Source organism: Gymnoscopelus microlampas (assembly GCF_963454915.1).
Source record: "Gymnoscopelus microlampas genome assembly, chromosome: 14".
NCBI lineage: Eukaryota > Metazoa > Chordata > Actinopteri > Myctophiformes > Myctophidae > Gymnoscopelus > Gymnoscopelus microlampas.
In genome coordinates, this window is record NC_139951.1 from 41,068,105 (window position 1) to 41,089,125 (window position 21,021).

Consider the following 21,021-nt stretch of genomic DNA (forward strand, 5'->3'; position numbering starts at 1 on the left):
TGTGTGTGTACAGTGTGTGTGTGTGTGTGTGTGTTGTGTGCTTGTGCGTCCCCATTGAGGAATTCACTCTTCCTTTAAGTTCCCTGTCTCTCTCGGTCCCTATTCTTTTTAACTGTCTCACAACTACCTCTTACCCCATTTAAAAAAAAGAATATTACATTACATTAATTCAACTGAGGATTTTACTGTGTGCTTCTGTTGCTGTTGTTGGAGCTGGTCAACCAGACACGTGGGGAGGGGGCTGGGGGCTGGGTGGGGCTGCAGGTCATGTGTATTTATGACACAAGAGACACAGAACCAGGAATTTACAGTGACCCCCGGGTCACTCACGTGAAACATCAGAGACATTTGTCGATGCAGACTTGGAGTACACGGTCAAATCCTCCACACAGAGGTCACTAATAGACATGCAAGTAATGTTTTTCAAAGTCCACCAGTTGGTTAGTTGTCCTTTATTATTATATTATATAAAAAGATGCTACCATAATACATTTTCAATGGAAGCCAGTGACATGAAGATACATTATACGTTTCTGACGTTTGTAGCTGTAGCTCTAGTGACAAAGATACAAAGCTACAAATTCAAGTTGAGCTGAGTTCAACTTCCAGATACAAAGATACAGAACTACAACTGTAGCTCTGATGATGATGATGATGATGATGATGATGAAGATGACGTCAATGACCATGTTGAGAAACACAGATACAAAGCGGCACAGCGACAAAGTTACTAGTTACTTTTCAGATATAAATTATGATATAATGAAACATACATTATCCACTTTAACCCTATTTTATACCTAGGCTATTTGAAAATAGCCGATCTACAAGCTCACAACGCGTCGCGAGCTTGTAGATCTGCTATTTTCAAATATTTAGTTCTTTTACTTTTGGTACTTTAAGTACATTTTGATGCCAATACTTTTGTACTTTTACTCAAGTAAATTTTGAATTCTGGACTTTTACTTGTAACAGAGTATTCTTATATTGCAGTATTGGTACTTTTACTTAAGTAAATAATTTGAGTACTTTTTCCACCACTGCCATTAGGGCCAGTGTGTCTGCCAGATATTGTTCGAATCTGCTTCTCAACTGTACACCTCTCAGTCTGGGGTTAAGAAAAAGTACATCAGATGCATTAACAATATTAGAAACCTCTCAAGCTTTTGTTTCATCCTTTTGACTGATGTGTAAAGGTATGCGTATGAATTTGTGTCTGTCACTCTATCATTGTATGTGACATAAATGCATGGCACTGACCCATGCGTGACAAGAACGTGCGCTCCTCCGCCACAGCTGGCTGGCCCAAAAATAAGCCTCCTTTTCTCCTCTCCCCTCCCTCCCTCCCTCCCTCCTTCTTTCTCTTCCCTTCCTCCTCACTCAGGACCCGGCATCGACGTCCCGGCCCCTGACATGAGCACGGGAGAAAGGGAGATGTCCTGGATCGCCGACACATACGCCAACACCATCGCACACACAGTGAGACAACAACAACAAAACACACACACTGAGGATTTGATTTCCTTTTTTTATTTTTACTCATGGGCTATATTCTCATGTATTTCTAATTAGTTTTTGTTTGTTTCAAAATAGATAATTCCAGTGACGTGATGACCTACGTCCATATTTGTTAGGACCCTATCAGTTAATCATTCTCCTATCAAAAGCAGTCAAACAGGGCTTATTTGGCCACATCCAGGGCAATATTGATTCAGTGTATGCTCTGTGTGTGTTAGACTGGACATAGATTAGAGCAGCGATTCTCAACCTGTGGGCCGCGAGGGTGGCCAAATGGTTGTCAAAGCACAACGATTTTAATGATAGTATATCACTAATATTAAAAAGCGATACCAATAAATAATAACTTAAAGTATACTATGTTAGTTCCATTGATTCAAGGTATTAAAATACACAATAAAATACACATGGAATGGAATGGAATGGAGTCCTGTAAAGATTACCTGGTCAACGAATTCTATTCACCCATTCAATCCAGGAACGCATCTGTGTCATTTTAGATTTCTTTGGCTATTAAAAAATAGCAGATATACCAAAAGGAATAGCAGATCTACAAGCTCAGCGCGGCACTCAGTGCAGCGCTATGAGCTTGTATGCAATTCGTTTGAATAGCCAAAGAAATCTTAAAATGACACGCTCCTGGTTCCCGGCCTTAATGAATGAATGGGCTTCTATTATAAACTTGTACATTTCTCAAAAACTATTACATTTTAGAGGCATGTCAATTAAGTTCCCTTCAAGACTACTGAAGAATATATTGGCCAAATTAAGCCTTACTTAAGCCTTTCTTTCTCTGGTAAAACGTTCAGTAGGATGGAATATATATATATATATTTAAACGGTTCAAGTAGTTAGATGGGTTCGCCGTGAACGCTTTTCAAGATTTTCAATTTGGCCCTGATCCAGAAAAGGCTGAGAACCACTGGATTAGAGTTGTTGCTATGACCGGTCTCATGAAACAGTCCCCCCCCCCCCCCCCCCCTCGCGTTCCATCTGTCTTCTTATCTGGCCATGGTGTCCACGGTGGCCGCCACACCCTCTAGAGGGCTGTGTGTAGGGTAACACATTCCTGCCCCGGGTATCCTAACACATAGCATTCTGGGTAGTGTAGTTCAGTCTGTTTGCCTTCAATTATGTCCACCAGAATTGTGAAATCTCTGCTTCTGCTTGAACTCTCTCTGTGTGTGTGTGTGTGTGTGTGTGTGTGTGTGTGTGTGTGTGTGTGTGTGTGTGTGTGTGTGTGTGTGTGTGTGTGTGTGTGTGTGTGTGTGTGTGTGTGTGTGTGTGTGTGTGTGTGTGTGTGTGTGTGTAGGACATCAATGCCCATGCGTGTGTGACAGGAAAGCCCATCAGCCAGGGTGGTATCCACGGTCGTATCTCTGCCACGGGTCGCGGAGTGTTCCACGGCATCGAGAACTTCATCAACGAGGCTTCGTACATGTCCATGGTTGGTCTGAACCCGGGCTTCCAGGACAAGACCTTTGTCATTCAGGTACACACACGTGCACACACACACACACACACACAAATGGGGTGACCGCGACAGTGGCTCAGGAGGTAGAGCGGCGGTCACTTGGGAATCGGAATGTTCCCGGTTTGTGTCGCAGTGCCCTTGAGCAAGACTTGGTGCCTTGCATGGTTTCATCTGCCGTGTGAATGTAACGGGTGAATTTAACCTTGTAAAGCGCTTTTGGAAAAGGCACTACAGTGTATGAACGCACCATTCACAAATGCAAGTGCATACGGTATAGTACATACTGTACAGTGCATGCAGACATATACAATTTACATGTTAGGCCTGTACAGTGCATGCAGACATATACAATTTACAATTTAGGCATTTAGCAGACGCTCTTAATCCAGAGCGATTTACAGTAAGCAGGGACAACACAAGATAATACATCAAATGCATAGAAATAGTAATCTAATAATAAAGTAATACATAAGTAAACCAAGAACCTATCATCAGCCTGTGCATTGAAACTATACCCACTATAGGATGCCAGGTCAAAAATGACCTGGCATCTGTTTACATAACTTGCTATCTAAGTTACATTTTAGCCTTAGGTCTTCAAGGCTAGGTATACTGTGTAGATAAACCCTCCACCTCCACCTCCACACACACACACACAAGTTCACACATACAAGCACACACACACATAAATGCCTCAAGACATAGTTTATACACGCATAAACCCAATCATGCACACATGCAAACAAAAAATACAAACACACAGATACTGAAATTCTCTGCATTTCGGAATGCAGAGAAAACATACAGTAGGGTATATATATACTATACATATACAATATGTACAATCTCCTCACATCAGAAAAATGGGATTTATGTTCAAAATGTCCCTTTAACACTTGGGGTGCCAGAGGTTTATTAAAAAAATGTACGTTGAGTGCCTAGATTTTTAACCATTTTTGAACCTTTTTCAAGTAGTCACAAAATATTTTCAGTGATCACCGTCCTCACGGTGATCCCCTCATTACACAGATAGAGGTCTCGTACAATCGGGGGGGGGGGAAATTAAAAACATCCACTTCCATAGTTACAGCCAGTTGAAAATAGTCAAATTAACATTGTAAAAAAAAAAAGTACACAGGAGCAGAGATACAGCCTTTTGAAGTCATAACTTAACCAGGAAGTGGATTCAAGTCTAAATCTTCGAAAAATGATATCTCCTGTTGCTATGGAGGAAATTATTATTATTATTATTATTTTTTAAACGTATATATACGGTTTTGGCACTCCATGTTTGTATTGCCAAAAACGTATATATACGTTTTTGGCACCCAATGTGTTAATTGGTGTGTCACCAATGTTAGTGCAACTGAAGCGACATGCGGAGCACGCTCCAGTAACATTCAGGCTTGATTTTATTCTAAAATAGCCACGATTCAAGCTCACTGCGCGTTGCAGCACGATGCGTCGTGAGCTTGCAGATCGGCTGTTTTCAGTACGCGTCACAGACATGAAACTAAGCATAAATCAGGCTTCAGCCTGCTGCTCCGTTGCTCTCACATCGTTGCTGTCGGGCGGAAACCTCATTATGTCCAAAACTGCTACTTTTCAGGATTCAAAAATGGCAAAAATAGCAGATATACAAGCTCATAGTGCGGCACCGAGTGCCGCGCTATAAGCTTGTTGAGCTATTTTTGAAAAATCGTGAAAAGTGATGAAAATCTTTGAATATATATATATTTTTAAAGAGAACATTTGTAAAATATTTAGTTCCAGGGACCCCCCAGAAGCAAAGATTTGAGTTACAGATGTTCGCTTTATAAAACATATATTCAAAGATTTGCACAGCTTTTCACGATTTAAAAAAAAATACCAGATCTACAAGCTCATAGCGCGGCACTCGGAGCTTGTGTATCTGCTATTTTTTAATAGACAAAGTATAAAATAGGACTTAAATCTAAAATGAGAGAGTCCCGGATTGAATGGGTTAATTTAAAAACATAAAAAGTAAAAACGTGCTCTGCTGCACAAACATTGGACACACACTCTCACACACTCCCACACTGACAGATTTAAGTCTTCACTCTTAGTGAAGACTTCATAATGACGCAGGATGTTCAGTCACAATCCCAACCAATCCGGTTCAAACCGGCCCCTGCCGAGGTCAGCCTGGCCACGGTCCCATATTACAATATTATGTTGTAATCTGGGTTACACTGCTCGTTCTGCACTGCTGCTGTGTCGTCTGCAGACCACGTCCCTGACATCTTATCACATTTTACAACAAATACGCTTGTAACTCATCTCATTGGGCTTAGTGAGGGTTTATCTTTCTTTCTTTCTTTCTCTCGCTCGCTCTCTCTCTCCCCCCGCCCCCCCCCCCCCCCCTCTCAGATGACTCTGCTTTCTGTCTAGTAGTTATTATCTGCCGTTTCTTTATGTGTATTACTCCGTAAGGCCGCCATAACAGAGCTGCTTGTCCAAAGAACACAATACATTCTACGACTCAGCAAGTTCATGACATCTAAACGGAAATAAACCGGCCCCTTTCCTGTGTCAGAGAGAGAGAACAATGTCAGGTCAAAGAGTAGTTCTCTTTAGAATTCTCTGTTCTCTTTATCACACAGGAGCTCCTCACGTTTAACACATCCACAACCAGGAAGTGGATAGGAGTCTAGATCTTCGAAAAATTATATCTCCTGGGGACAAAAGACGGAAATTTACGTCATTGGCAGTGAACTGTTGGATTTTTGGCAGGGAATGTGAAACACACACACACACACACACACACACACACACACACACACACACACACACACACACACACACACACACACACACACACACACACACACACACACACACACACACACACACACACACACACACACACACACACACACACACACACACACACACACACACACACACACACACACACACACACACACACGTTTCCTTGCCCTTTAGCATTGGCCTTGACCTCTTTCTTGGGAGGCCATCTATAATTATTGCTTTCTTTTTCACACATCGTACTGTGCTATTCTCTTTACAGTGAACGCCTGTGTGTGTGTGTGTGTGTGTGTGTGTGTGTGTGTGTGCGTGTGCGTGCGTGCGTGTGCGTGCGTGCGTGCGTGCGTGCATGCACAGTATATGTACTTATATGTGCCCAAATCACTCAGAAAACAGCATCATCTTCACAAGGCTGACTCTAAACTAGCTCTTCTGTTGAGACATGTATATCTTGTGGTCTAGTTTGATCAGCACTGGTTGACAAAGTGATACTGCCTGAAGGTCCACTGAGTAAACAGGCTGGCTCTATTAGCTCAGTGTTAAAAGTGTCAGCACTTGCGGCATTGTTTAAAGGGCTAAAGGGACTAGATGGATAATAGATCAGTGGAAACAGATGGGAGGTCCTCACAAGTATAGTGGTACCATTCCTCACATGTGTTGGTGGATTATGTTGTGGTGTGATTAGTTTTCCTTGGGAGGTTCAGTGAGAAATGTCTGCTGATGGATCTGTAGACTCAAAGGATCAGTGCAGTGGAGGTTTCACATGAATAGACATATAGATGTAATAACTTATGTTGGCCACAGGATGGCGTCAGAGTACTACTCTTCATTAGCATCAACGCTTGCTCAGCTGTAGATGTAATGACTTGTACTGGCCACAGAATGGCACCAGAGAGCACCCCTATGGTGTTTGACACTCAGGAAGTAACCACTCTGACCTTCTATGGAGTGGACACAAAAGGAGGAGTGGGCGTGAAATTGGCTATTTTTTTCCAAAATGTAAAAAAAGAAAATAAATGGAAAATGGTCTGAAGTAATGTAAAGTATACCTGCTTTGAACATGCATGGTACATCATTATCAGACTTAAAATGACCCTACAACTTCTTGTTTATGCCCAAAATGACTGGATATACAGGTTTTGTAGACATTTGTAGCAATTGTATAAATATTAGGCCTTAATTGTCGGAATGTTTATGCATGTTCTAATCATGTATATTTTACGTCACTTAAGACCATTTTCCAAATATCTTTGTGTATATATATGTATATATATATATATTATTTTTATTTTTTTTGTAAAATTTTGGAGAAGAATTAGCCAATTTAACATCAAGGTGCCCACTCCTCCTTGGTGCCCCTGTTCCTGTTACCTCTTCAACAAGTGCAAATCGACTTTGCTGAACACAACCTGAGCCTTGGTCACGATGTTCAATATCACAATAATAATTATCATGTCGTTGTTGTCGGGTGGAAACCTTTGGAATGTCCAAAACTGTTACTTTTCACGATTCAAATTAAAAAATTACAAAAGTAGCAGATTTATTTGCAGATCTGCAACTTTTGCTATTCTTGTGTGACGCTGTAGTATGATCAAATAGGGCTTTAATTTACAAAAAAAGTTAAGAGGTTTCTGCTCAACAGCGACGTTTATAAATGTTTACTAAAAGACAAAAACCCTCCACCCTTTGTCGTCCCTCCAGGGCTTCGGTAACGTGGGTCTGCATTCCATGAGGTACCTCCACAGGTTCGGGGCCAAGTGTGTGGGCGTGGGCGAGATCGACGGCAACATCTACAACCCAGAGGGCATCGACCCCAAACAGCTGGAGGACTACAAACTGGTATGCAAGAAGAAACCTCCTCTCTTTAACCCATTGAGACCTGAAGCCGATTATACGTATATGTCTCCTAAATCTCAACAGTATTCTGAAAAACATCCCTCCTCTGTGAGCTATTACGATTAAAGTGTTGATGTCCTCACAAGTACAGTATAGTAGAGTGGTTTTCAACCTATTTCATATGAGATTTAAAATATTTTATTGTCGTTGGATAAGATTTTGTCAAAATAACAATTCTTCTACATTCTCTAATTGTGTAGACTTCTTGTTAATTAAGTAATGCAGACAACAATGATTTAATGATTTGAGAGCGTAAAATGAAACCAAATGGACCCTTACGGGTCCATTTGGTTTCATTTTACGCTCTCAAGAGTTAAAGATCTATAAGGGTCCATTTGGTTACCAACCCTCCATCATTTAGCTGGGGACCACCTGGAAACTCCTCAAGGAGCACTGGTGTTCCCCGGACCACTGGTTGAGAACCACTGGTATAGTAATACAAACCTGTGTGTGTGTGTGTGTGTGTCTGCGTGCAGCAACATGGTACCATCGTGGGCTTCCCCGGAGCCAAGCCCTATGAAGGCAGCATCCTGGAGGCCGACTGCCACATCCTGATCCCCGCCGCCGGCGAGAAGCAGCTCAGACGCGACAACGCCCCCAGGGTCAAGGCCAAGGTAGATTATAAGCACAGTTAAATGTAAAAGAAAAAGAAAAAGAAGAGAGAAATATAATCGCAGTTAAATGTTTGATATATGAAATACGGTAAATGGGTCCCAGGTTCTGTGAAAGCCAAATTAAGAGCCAAATTGAATTTTCCCTAAATGAAGAAGTGATGCCAGGTCTCCCAAGATGACGTTGGAGGGGGGTTAGGACTCTTTCAATAGAGCAATATGCGGCATCCATCTAGCTATACGAGAAGCAAATGCAACCAGATCTGCCTGGAACCTAGTAAATCTGCCCACCACACCCGACATGCCATTGACATAGAAAGAGGGGATGAGGGGTCAGGAATAGGGCTGCAACAGCTAATCGAACTAATCGATTTAATCGATTTGTGAATCAATAATGGATTTTTAATAAATAATCAATTTTGGGGGAAGAATTTTAAATGTGCCGTTTGTTCTAGATCATCGCGGAAGGTGCCAACGGTCCCACTACTCCAAGTGCCGACAAGATCTTCCTTGAGAACAATGTTATGGTCATCCCTGTAAGAGCACACGCACATGCACACGCGCACGCGCACACACACACACACACACACAAACACACACACACACACACACACACACACACACACACACACACACACACACACACACACACACACACACACACACACACACACACACACACACACACACACACACACACACACACTTTTTTTGTACAGCAAATTTGCAACGACCAAGGTCGAACCAAAGTGCTGCACAGAGCATATTAAAATACAGACAGGCAAGAAAATAAATTAAAACAATAAAAATATATGCAACCTATCAAAGCCGTGAGGGCCATGGTGATTGATTACACAGTCAAACAGCATTGAAAGCTTGCGAGAAAGAAATGTTTCTTTAGTAAGGATTTAAACACACACACACACACACACACACACACACACACACACACACACACACACACACACACACACACACACACACACACACACACACACACACACACACACACACACACACACACATCCCTATCAGCCCAGGTGTGTGTGTGACTGAGTGTGTGTGTGTGTGTGTGTGTGTGTGTGTGTGTGTGTGTTTCCCTTCCAGGACATGTACCTGAACGCTGGTGGTGTCACAGTGTCCTACTTTGAGTGGCTGAAGAACCTGAACCACGTCAGCTACGGACGACTGACCTTCAAGTACGAGAGAGATTCCAACTACCACCTCCTCAGTGAGTACTGGAAACACTCATGGGTCCATTTGGACCACTCTCAGAGTTATGGGGGTCCTTGAAATTAAAAGGTTTGAGAACCACTGATCTTGGAATAAGTAAAAAAATAAGTTAATGTGCAGCTACAAAGTTAGTTTAAAAAAGAGTATAAAACAGTCGTGCAACATCAACTGAAGCAATGAAAATATGACTGTAAATGACATATCATCATGTGATACATTATGTGGTATCGGAATGTCACACGTAGACTAGACTGAAAGAACGAGCCCAATCGATGGTCTTGAAGGGCGGAGCCAAACCCAGGCGCTGGATTCCAGCGCCTGGGTTTGGAGCACTCTGATCGGTTAGGAGATAACAAGGTCCTAAGACCAGCGTTCCTGCAAGGTTCTCCCAGGCTTTTTTTCTTTTGAAACAAAAAAAAAGGCATGGGTTTCCGAGGCTACACGTAGACTGACATACGCCGATACTGATACCAGCATTTTAGGCAGTATATCGGCAGCTTTTCCGATACCCGTATCGTTATCGGAACAACTCTACCACATAAGCCCACAAAGGGCGATAACTTTCACAGGTACAATCCACAGGCAGACCCACAAGGAAAATCAAGTCCATGGCCAGCCTGGCTACAGGCTCACGTAGAGCGGTAACCTTCACAGGTAAAATCCACATGGTACTGTAGGTCCATGAGGAAGAGTAAAAGGCCAGTCCCACGGTCTAATGGTAGCCGGGTGGCAGCTGTTCATAAACCTGGTGGTCAATAGTAAGCATTTTGCTTATTATTATTACTATTTTGGTGAGAGCGACCGTCTACAGCAGGGGTCTTCAACGTTTTCAGCCCAAGGACCCCCTAGCTGAGAGCGAGATGAAGCAGGGACCCCCATATTGTATAAAATTGTGTTTTAGATTCCACTTTTTTTTTTTTTTTTCGTGGTCTGCTCTTTTTTCCCTCTACACCTATACCTCTTTGCCAAAAATAGCAGATCTACAAGCTCAAAACGCCTCGCAGCGCGAGGCGTTTTGAGCTTGTAGATTGGCTATTTTTGGCTAAAGCTCTCCTCAGAAAAGGGATGCTAGGTTTCAAGTGGATATGGTAAAAAAAACATATCACACAAAGATTTGGCGGACCCCCTGTAGTAACTCTGAGGACCCCCTAGGGGTCCCGGACCCCCTGTTGAAGACCCCTGGTCTACAGTAACATGTCACCTTGGATTTCTTGGGTGACGGGCACAAAGCACAATGGTGGACATTTTGAAGATGCATGGACCACAGCCTGGTAGAGGTTGAAAATGTCTGCAAAAACTTGCGCCAGCTGTGGGCTGCACATGCCTTTTAGTACATGCACAAGCCTTCAATTAATTCAAATAAATCGTCTGAGTGCGGTTTTAAACACATATGACAAATCTGCCACTTGAGAGCAGCAAATGACAGCTTGATCAGCTCGCTGACTCACTCGCCCCCCCACACCCAGTCAAACAGTCAAATACGTCAAACCGGATGTGACGTGTTCTCAGATTCTCCGATGGGCCAAAATTACAATGTGATACAAGGCGGCGATGACTGTTCGTCACCCAGACTATAGATTATAGAAGTGGACCTGTCCGTTCGTTTTTTATACCGTGTGAAAAACCGTGTGTTTCCCTATTCTGGCTGAAAATGACCGGGGGAGAAAAATTAAAACCGGAAACGGAATCTGCATCATAAAACCGGATTGAAAAATAAGCAGCATAGCGCGATCAGAGATTAAACAATGAACGCGCGTCCAACGCGTCGAAGGCCAACTGGACAAACTAGCAATTGACGCGTTATCGAGTCAACCGCAGTCAAAGAGTTAATTCAACTGTGTAACCTACGTTCAGAGCGTGCGTGGACAGCTCTTTCGTTCCCACATAAACCTCTCTCTCTCTCTCTCTCTCGTCTCTTCCAGTGTCTGTGCAGGAGAGTTTGGAGAGGAAGTTTGGCAAGCAGGGAGGACCCATCCCTGTTGTCCCCACCGCTGATTTCCAGGCCAGAGTTGCTGTGAGTAACGCACATGCATGCACAGCACACACGCGCAAACATGAAACGATTACATTTTCCTCAACAAGAAGAGACGTTGCGCCTTTCTTTTAGCAAGTCACAACTTTGCATGTGACTTGACAGTTAACTTCTGCCACAAATTGTCCGGATGCACTAAACTGCACCCACCCATGAACCGGTTAATACAAATAGCCGCCATTATTTGCACATTCATTTTGAGATGCATAATTGCATTATGCTCACACACACAAAAAATAGTAACGCATACATACAAACAGACGCATGCATACATGCAGGGGTGCCTAGTGGCACAGACCATACTCCTTATGAGCACGAGGAATGTCTCGCATGTATCAAGTCTTGTCTCGCATGTATCTCCCCTCTCACTGCGTTAGATTTCCTGTTTATCTACTACACTCTCCTGTCTGAAAGTATAAACATGAATCTTTTAAAATAACAATAAAACGTACATGCACACAAAACGGAAACACTTTTTTTATTTTCTCCGATTCTTCCAGGGTGCTTCTGAAAAGGACATTGTCCACTCCGGACTGGCCTACACCATGGAGAGATCTGCCAGGGTAAGTATGCATGTCTGTGTGCGACTGTGCGTGCAAATCAAACTATCAAACCTTTTTTAGCCGCATGCTGAAAAGCATAGCGGCTCTATATTCAGTCTGACTCTGACCCGACAGATTTCCGACATGTATTCTATTCAGTCTGACTCTGACCCAACAGATTTCCGACATGTATTCATGTTTGCAACACTTTTTTTGCGTGATTGGCTGTCGTTTAAGCCAATGGGCGCCCTCGTCCTCCCAAGCTATGGGACTAGACACGCCTCTCTCAGTGGATTCGTCTGAGCGGCGTGACTCCATAGGCTAAAGTTGTGCATGATTGGCCAATACGCTTGTGCAAGGACGCGCTGTGATTGGCCAGTAGCCACTTTGAGTGACAGTTGGGGCAAACGCTCTCACCAAAACATTATATACTATTCTGTCCCTATCGGTACACAACTCGAACGGCGCTGAGTCGACTAGCAGACCATTGGCCGGTCGACGCGGGCACTCGCGCCTGGAGGCGCTCGGGCGCGTCTCCTCGGCCTCAAGGTCTGCTGAGTCGGCGCGCCTCCGTCATGGTCCAAAACTATACTTTATCGGCGAAAAAAAAGAGTCCGCGGTTGTTTGAAAAAGGCACTTCCGCGTTGACCACAGAAGGGGGCGTGTTTATAGCACAACTGGTTTAGACTTTGTAATGTCGCGTCTGAGCGCTAGCCGAATTTGGCTAATAGTTAGCTTGTATGCTTGTATGATGTTTAGGGTTGCCAACCGTCCCGTAAAATACGGAATCGTCCCGTAATTGAAAACTAAAAGACGCGTTCCGTATTGAACTGATACGGGACGCACTTTGTCCCGTATTTAAGGTCGGGGAATCAATTTGTTTTTTATTTGAATGACAGGGCGATTTATGAGCTGCCCTGTCTCTCTGCTGTGTTACTGGGAGAGTGGGAACGCAGTGACTGCCAGTGAGTCAGTGTTGCCAAGTATAGTGAGAGAAATGAGCCAGGCGACCTACAAAAACAAGGCAAAAACAAGGAAAAAAACAAGGCAGAATTTGTCCACAAGTTGCAGGAAATAAGCAGGCTTGGCAACGCTGGCTATAATGCCATTGTCTGGGAGTGTGCTCAGGAGCTCATTGGCTCATTACTCAAAACACGACCAATGACAATAGCGCTTTCACGTTGCTAAGATACCTTCTGTGCGAGCCGGAGCTCAGCTGTGCCTTGTAGACAGCGTCAGTGGAGATGTTTGGAGCAAAGCAAACTGTAAACTTTTTAAAGTAGCCTATGTCGGCGTATGTTTTCTGTGGTCCATGGTGGACTGGCTGACATCAGACAAACAGCATGCCTCAGGAGAACAACATACCAAAAATATAAGAACCCAAGCACAAGTGTCACAGTTCTTCATGAATGAAACATCTCCTGAGATCGATTCTGTATGGGATATTACATATTATTTATCTATCTATCTATCTAGTATTTCTATTTACCTGCCCTGGCAGCCTACATATTGGCTGCTGATGTGGGCATAGTCTAGGCTATTTCAGTAGACTAATATGGTTGATTGCCGTCGTGTTGTGTTAAGTTACACAAGTGGCAGAAACGGTGCTTTCTGATTTTCACAATACAATGTAATCCACCCGCGTTTAGTTCAGTATTATAAAAGTGTTCACCCAACGTGTGTAAACTTAAGCTAATAGGTTAACAACAGTCTCGAGTCGGTCTCAAACAGTCAGGGGGGGGAGGGGGGAGACAAAGACTCGGTCGAGAGAGGCAGAGAAATGCAGACGATGCATCTCATTGCACAGAGGTGCGTGAGCAAGATAAGGATTTAACTTCATTTAAATCAGCGCAGTGTAAGCACAGTGTAAGTTAATGTCCGCTGCCGTCAGCGCCATCTTCATAATAGATAAATATATATTCATAACAGAATAATAATATTAAAAATATTTAATAAAACAAAAAATCGAAAATCTTCTTTTCTTTTTTTTCGGGTTTTGGGCCTAACATGATGGCAATAGTCGGGTTCGGGCCGAGCCCCGGGCCGGCCCAGTCGGGCCCAGTTAGGGCCGAGCCTTCATTTTCAGGCCCGTTGAGAACTCTATAAATGATTAGTAGCCTTAAAGCTACTATTTGAATACTATTATTATTTTGCCTATACTGTGTGGCTCGCTGTGCATCACTCTGATTGCATCTTTCATTCATTCTGCAACGTGTTAATTGTCCATCACCTGACAACCATTAGCTGTCTTTTGTCATCTTCATTTCTTTATAGTTAAATGTTGTGTTGTTGACAAGATTGGGGCCAAAAAAGCCTGCCGCATGCGGCTTTATTATGACTTGTCATTCTTGTTTTACCAGGCAATTGGATGAATCCAGCCCCGACACTCACAAATCTTACTGTGCATGGATTAAAGTGCTCAGTCGCCAAGACTGATTTCAGTCATTTGGATTCCATGGAAGCCAGCACGTCTTCTATGGAAGCATGTTGCGCAGCAAAAATAGCCGATCTACAAGCTCTCAATGCATCTGCGATGCATTGAGAGCTTGTAGAAAGGCTATTTTCGGTTATTGTCATATTAGAGCATTTGAAGTGGTCAAACTAGCAATATGTTCAGAAGCATCTTCCATCATATCTTAATCGTCTCGGATATTTCATATAAAAGCAAAGGTTAAAGACTGAATCTGTGATTTCTTCACATGGTTGGCAGTATGTAGAACAGCAGGAACAATATTACTAAAGCATCCTAATTGTACATATTGTATTCTTTGTTTAGGAATTGGCGCTAGTGTGTGTCCTTTCACACGGTTTCAGAAATCGCACATTAGGACATTTTCAGTCGTGAGATTTAAACTAGCTTTAAAGGAGGAGTTCACCCAAAAAATGACTTATTTTTTATCAATTGCACATCCCATGAAGCCTTGAATTCATGGATTTATTTTTGTTTTTGAGGCATTCCTAAGCTAATAATTTGATTCCCGTCTCCTACCGGCTAATGTATCCGGTAGGAGACATAAAGTACATTATTTGTGTCTCCTACCGGAACTACACACGGTCATCAAATTATTGTCTTAGGAATGCCACAAAAACAAAAATAAATCCATGAAATCAAGGCTTCATGGGGTGTGTAATTGATAGAAAATAAGTCATTTTTTGGGTGAACTCCTCCTTTAATCCATGTACTGTGAGTGCATTGGTGGAAGAAAACTTCCTGTCATTATCATAACGCGTGTGCATGGTCTCTCTCTTCTCTCCCTTTCAGCAAATCATGCGCACAGCCAGCAAGTACAACCTGGGCCTGGACCTGCGGACGGCCGCCTACGTCAATGCCATCGAGAAGGTCTTCAAGGTCTACAACGAGGCCGGGCTTACCTTCACATAAACAGCCTGTCGCCGTTTCCCCCCCCCCCCCCCCCCCTCGCCCCAAAAAATACCTTCCCCACTGATGGTTCCTCCTCTTCCTGTGCCCTCGCCGTCATCAGTCCTAATCAGAACATATCGCCGTTTACATTAGAGACACCCACTGCTCTTAGGCTCAACGTCTCACACCTGTGCACACATACCCGTGCACACACTGGGACGTTCTGTAGCTAGCCTGGTATTTGTTCTGTGCCCTGTGTTCTCTCTGCTGTTGCCATATGAGTTTCTCTGTATTGAAGATGTTGCTCGGGTCTGGGTCTGTCTGACAGGTGCAGAGAGCTACGTGATCAGGCAAACTGAAAGACCCCCCCCCATAGAGTAGTGAAGTCCTGTCGTCAAAACCATGCCCCCCCTCTTTCAAAAATCCCAGTTACTTTTTTAAAATCTTCACTTAATATGAGTAAACAAAAAAGAAATGAGTCCAGGCATTTTACTCGTTATGTTTACCAAGCATAAACTGACTCTCTGGAAGTATTATCCAAAGAGGCTCATTTATATTTTTGGAACACTGTTCTTAAGTAATATATTTTTAAAATGTCAATGGGATTTTTGCTGTGGTTCTAGGTGTGGTTCTGACCTCAGACTTTGGTTCCTATAACCAGCCGTCCAGCTCCCCCTAAAACCCAACCCATCAGCACTGAAGATGCCTTAGCTCGCCTAGCTCCCCTCTAGTAGCAAAATGCCCAGTTGACTCTACTTTTAAAAAAAAAACTCAAAGGGAATTAGATAGAAGGAGTAAAAGTTGGTATTCATTTTAATTTATTACTCTCGTCTTGTCTCACATATTGAGGTTAACGGTTAGTGGGTGATGTTGCTGTGGCTCAGGCATCAGATTTGAGCTTATAACCACGTGAACCCCAGAGTCTGTATTCTGGTGCGATCGTTTGGGGCAAAATAGCCAAACGAAAACGGCTATTTTCAGCAAAGATATTTAATGTAGAGCTTAAAACAGAAAAGACACTAATATAGAGCCCTGAGCGACTCAGGGGTTTAGTGGTGAAGTCTCTTTTCAGGCTTCAGATTTGAGGACATCTTTTACAATTCACCTGAACCTCCTGCTCTGGCTAAGCTCCATCTCACCCGAAGCCCCCCTCCAACCTTTCTTAACCCCCCCCCAAACATCCTAAAGCCCCTCTGTTGTCCCAGAGAGAGGGACACACTGTGACTGCCGTCCTTTATGTTCGTTATGCCGTCCCGAGTCGTCTCGTGGAAAAATAGCTTTGGAAGGGGAAAAAAAAGAAATTTGTATTGCCTTTTTTGTTTTTTGTTGTTGAAACCCAATAAAAACCTAAAACAATACCATATGACGATGCAGCTGTTGTGAATATTAATAGTTTTTGGTATATTAATAATAATAGTCTTTATTTGTCGCAGAGGGATATTTCTTGACCAGCAGAATCCAGCTGGCTGACCAACTATGCTGACAAACTAGCAAGACCAGCCTAAGTCCAGTTAAGACCAGCTAAAACCAGCAACCATCATGAGCTGTTTATTGCAGCTCGCATTGCTTTTATTAATATTCAAAATATTTGAGAAATGGGAAAATCTGCACACGAGTACTTTTACTTTTGGTACTTTGAGTATATTTTGATACCAATACTTACTGTACTTTTACTCAAGTACATTTTGAATACCGGACTTTTAACAGTGTTTCTACATTATGATATTGCTACTTATACCTAAGTAAAAGATTTTAGTGCCTTTTCCACCACTGGTTTAATGTCTAGCTCTTGGCACAGGTTGATTTGGCCCTGTGTGTATAGGCTGGGTAAAATGTTCCCCAGCAGATGACAAAATATGATGCATGATCCTGGACTCTCTCTCTGTGTGTGTGTGTGTGTGTGTGTGGGGGTCTTCCTGTGTCAGCATGTTTGTGTGAAAGAGAAACAGATGGTGACAGACAGCAGAACAGCTGCAGTTTTTCTGTGATCAGCATCATTAGCTCTTATTAATTTGAATTTATTGGTGAGGTGACACACTGTACAGGTGTCATGTGCACCCATCTACCAGCACATCATGTACCTATGAAAAACCTTGCAAATAGAGTGTTTCGTTTTCATTATGGCCTTGTACCTGTATTAAAATCATGTACTGTATCTGAATTGGACCTGCACCTCATGACATAATGTCCAAGTACTCTAACCTTGAGCAAGACACTGAACCCCATAACGGTCCCCTATATGAGGGCTTGCATGGCTGCTCTGCTGTCAGTGTGGGTACTGTAGTAGCAGTGTTGATTTCATCGACTAAGACTATGAAGAGAAATGTTCGTCGACTACCTTTTTTCACTGACGAAAACGAAATAAAAACTGATGACTAAATATATTGACAATTTCGTCCACAAATAAAAACTAGACTAAAATGTTAGTGAGGTAGTAGTGAAGAAATCCAGTAGAACTAAAAGACAAGTCATTTTATGTTTGGTTGCGTTTCGGTGTTGCGCTCTGAAAATAGCAGATCTACAAGCTCACAACGTGTCGCGACGCGTTGTGAGCTTGTAGATCTGCTATTTTCAGCATGCAACCAAGTGTAAAATCAGCCATTAATTACGACGCCATCAAGGCCCAAATACATTTTAGTCGAACCGTAACCATAATCTTATGATATTTAGTCGACTAAAACTAGACTAAAACTAAAACATTTCAGATGACTGAAATATGACTAAAACTAAATGGAATTTTATTCAAAAGACTATGACTAAAACAAAATCTAAATTTGCTGTCAAAATCAACACTGGTAGTATCCTAGTAACACATATTGTTGAGGTAGAATTCCAAGTTCACAGGACATTGACCATGGTACATCGGTAAGCATTATGGACAACTGATGGTTCCGTTTAAGCACTTTATTTCACAGTGTACACACATTAGCAGGAGTAAGAGATGATGAGGCTTCAACGGTAATGTTTTTTTTCTATAACAGAAACACAATTACAATACAGTTAAACAATGACCACATTTAACAATTGACAACAAACAATTAGGTATACCTAATACATGATGATTAGCACTCTTATGGGGGGATGGGTAGGCATAGCGGCAAGCAACTCTTAGTTAGATCCTACTTGATGTTAATGTTAGGAGCTGATAGATGGTGTAGGGGTCTAAAGAGTGGATTCTCAGCACAGAGGTTCCATGTTCAAATCCCAGTTGTCCTATGTTTCAATGTTGTAGTACTTGTAGTACAAAAGCACAAAGAGACACCTGTTGAGGGCCCAAAGGTGCGTTGGCACAGTGGTAGGGTTTGGTTTATCTTGATCTTGATCGGTTGCCTCTGCTACAGACAGTCGCAGGTTCAAGTCCCATGCCATCAATGTACACGGAGGACCATCGGGGGGACTGCATCCCTCCCCTGTTTCCTGATAGTTAAAAGTGGGGGGTTATGTCTGAAAGAACTCTTCCCAGCTAAAGTTTTACAGGAGACATTTTAATACACATTTACAAGGGGAGAAGGTACAAACTTTGGCAGGTAAAAGTTGGAAGAATGTCCTAGTTCATACATGGGCAACTGGCGGCCCGGGGGCCACACGCGGCCCCCACCCTCACTTAAAGCGGCCCGCAGGTTAATATCAGAATACTGATATATTATTGATTTCAGCTGTTACAATTCCAAACATGCAAACATGACCCGCTTTAATTACTTCAGTCTATATTAGTAGCTTGATGACTAGTATTACAATTCTATTGTCTTTTTATGTCCAATGTATTTGTAATTAAATTCAAAAGGTTAATATAAGTATAACTAAATGCATTTCAAATTAAATACGAATGTTACTTTTCAGGATCCCAATTCAAAAGTAGAAAAAAAAATCAGGATTCCAATAAAAAAGATAGCTAAAATAGCCGTAGTAGCCATAGTGAGTGTGGAAATATAGTGGCCCTCTCCATTGTCAGAGTTGCCCACCCCTGTCCTAGTTGGATTTGAACTGGGAAACTTCTGGTTACAAGTCGTTTCAATGTAAAACATCTCAAGGATGCATGTCCACAGTAAGGTGGAATTTTTGAACAGTGAATGGAGTTTCTAGGTGAAAGTGTTTTTTGAGGTCCCAAAACCTTCCATCGGCCTCCATTATAAATCTCTGAACTTTTAAAGGAGTACAATTCTAAAAATATGAAACATTTCAAAGATTCCTTTTCAGGCAAAAATGTCCACAGTAATATGAACATTTTAAAGTATGAATGGGGTTACTAGCAGTAAGTATGTAGGATTAGTAGCCTGTAATCGTTTCAGTCTGCCGCATCCACAATGCATGGGGCGCTTAAAGTTAAATATCTCCCAAACTACAAATGATTTAAAAGAAAAAATCCCAAGCATGCATGTCCACAGTAAGGTGGCATTTTTTAACTGTGAATGGAGTTTCTAGGTGAAAGTGTTTTTTTGTGTTTTTTTGATGTCCCAAATTCTTCCATCGACCTCCATTATAAATCTCTGAGGAGTACAATTCTAAAACTATTCAACATTTCAAAGATTCCTTTTCAGGCAAACATGTCCACTTAAAGTTAAATGAGATATTTTGAGCCTGAGATATTTAACTTTAAGCGATTGGTAATTTTTGTCAAAAGTTAAATCCGAAAAAAACACTGAGTGTGAAGGCCAAAATCGTCCGTACTACCAATCGGTACCGAAACGAAAAAATGTTCCCCCAAAAACCTGTTAGGAGTACGTTTCAGGCAATTTAAAGTTGATTGGTAGTACTTTGTAGTGACTTTTTTTTTTGTCCCTAACATTCATCGAGCTCTGGACTTAGTAATTTTTTTTTTCGTTTCGGTACCGAAACGAAAAAAAAATTGTTCCCCCAAAAACCTATTAGGAGTACGTTTCAGGCAATTTAAAGTTGATTGGTAGTACTTTGTAGTGACTTTTTTTTGGTCCCTAACATTCATCGAGCTCTGGACTTAGTCATTTTTTTTTCGTTTTGGTAGTGACACCATTGTGTCACTACCGAAACGAAAAAAAAAATTGTTCCCCCAAAAACCTGTTAGGAGTATGTTTCAGGCAATTTAAAGTTGATTGGTAGTACTTTGTAGCGACTTTTTTTTTGGTCCCTAACATTCATCGAGCTCTGGACTTAGTAATTTTTTTTCCGTTTCGGTATCGAAACGGAAAAAAAAAATGTTCCCCCAAAAACCTGTTAGGAGTATGTTTCAGGCAATTTAAAGTTGATTGGTAGTACTTTGTAGCGACTTTTTTTTTGGTCCCTAACATTCATCGAGCTCTGGACTTAGTAATTTTTTTTCCGTTTCGGTACCGAAACGAAAAAAAAATTGTTCCCCCAAAAACCTGTTAGGAGTACGTTTCAGGCAATTTAAAGTTGATTGGTAGTACTTTGTAGTGACTTTTTTTTGGTCCCTAACATTCATCGAGCTCTGGACTTAGTCATTTTTTTTTCGTTTTGGTAGTGACACCATTGTGTCACTACCGAAACGAAAAAAAAAATTGTTCCCCCAAAAACCTGTTAGGAGTATGTTTCAGGCAATTTAAAGTTGATTGGTAGTACTTTGTAGC

General features: G+C 42.1%; 1 protein-coding gene across 1 annotated transcript in view; it reads left to right on the plus strand.

The window, feature by feature from the left end:
• glud1b (glutamate dehydrogenase 1b) overlaps positions 1-16,815 on the plus strand; it is a 30,820-nt gene extending 14,005 nt beyond the window's left edge. The window contains exons 5-13 of the mRNA XM_084078729.1: positions 1,385-1,479; positions 2,831-3,010; positions 7,484-7,621; positions 8,155-8,292; positions 8,745-8,825; positions 9,397-9,520; positions 11,445-11,536; positions 12,055-12,117; positions 15,359-16,815. Of these exons, the coding sequence (XP_083934855.1) occupies positions 1,385-1,479; positions 2,831-3,010; positions 7,484-7,621; positions 8,155-8,292; positions 8,745-8,825; positions 9,397-9,520; positions 11,445-11,536; positions 12,055-12,117; positions 15,359-15,478 (1,031 nt within the window). The 3' untranslated portion in view covers positions 15,479-16,815. The remainder of the gene's footprint in view (positions 1-1,384; positions 1,480-2,830; positions 3,011-7,483; positions 7,622-8,154; positions 8,293-8,744; positions 8,826-9,396; positions 9,521-11,444; positions 11,537-12,054; positions 12,118-15,358) is intronic.
• The last annotated feature ends 4,206 nt before the right edge of the window (positions 16,816-21,021 follow it).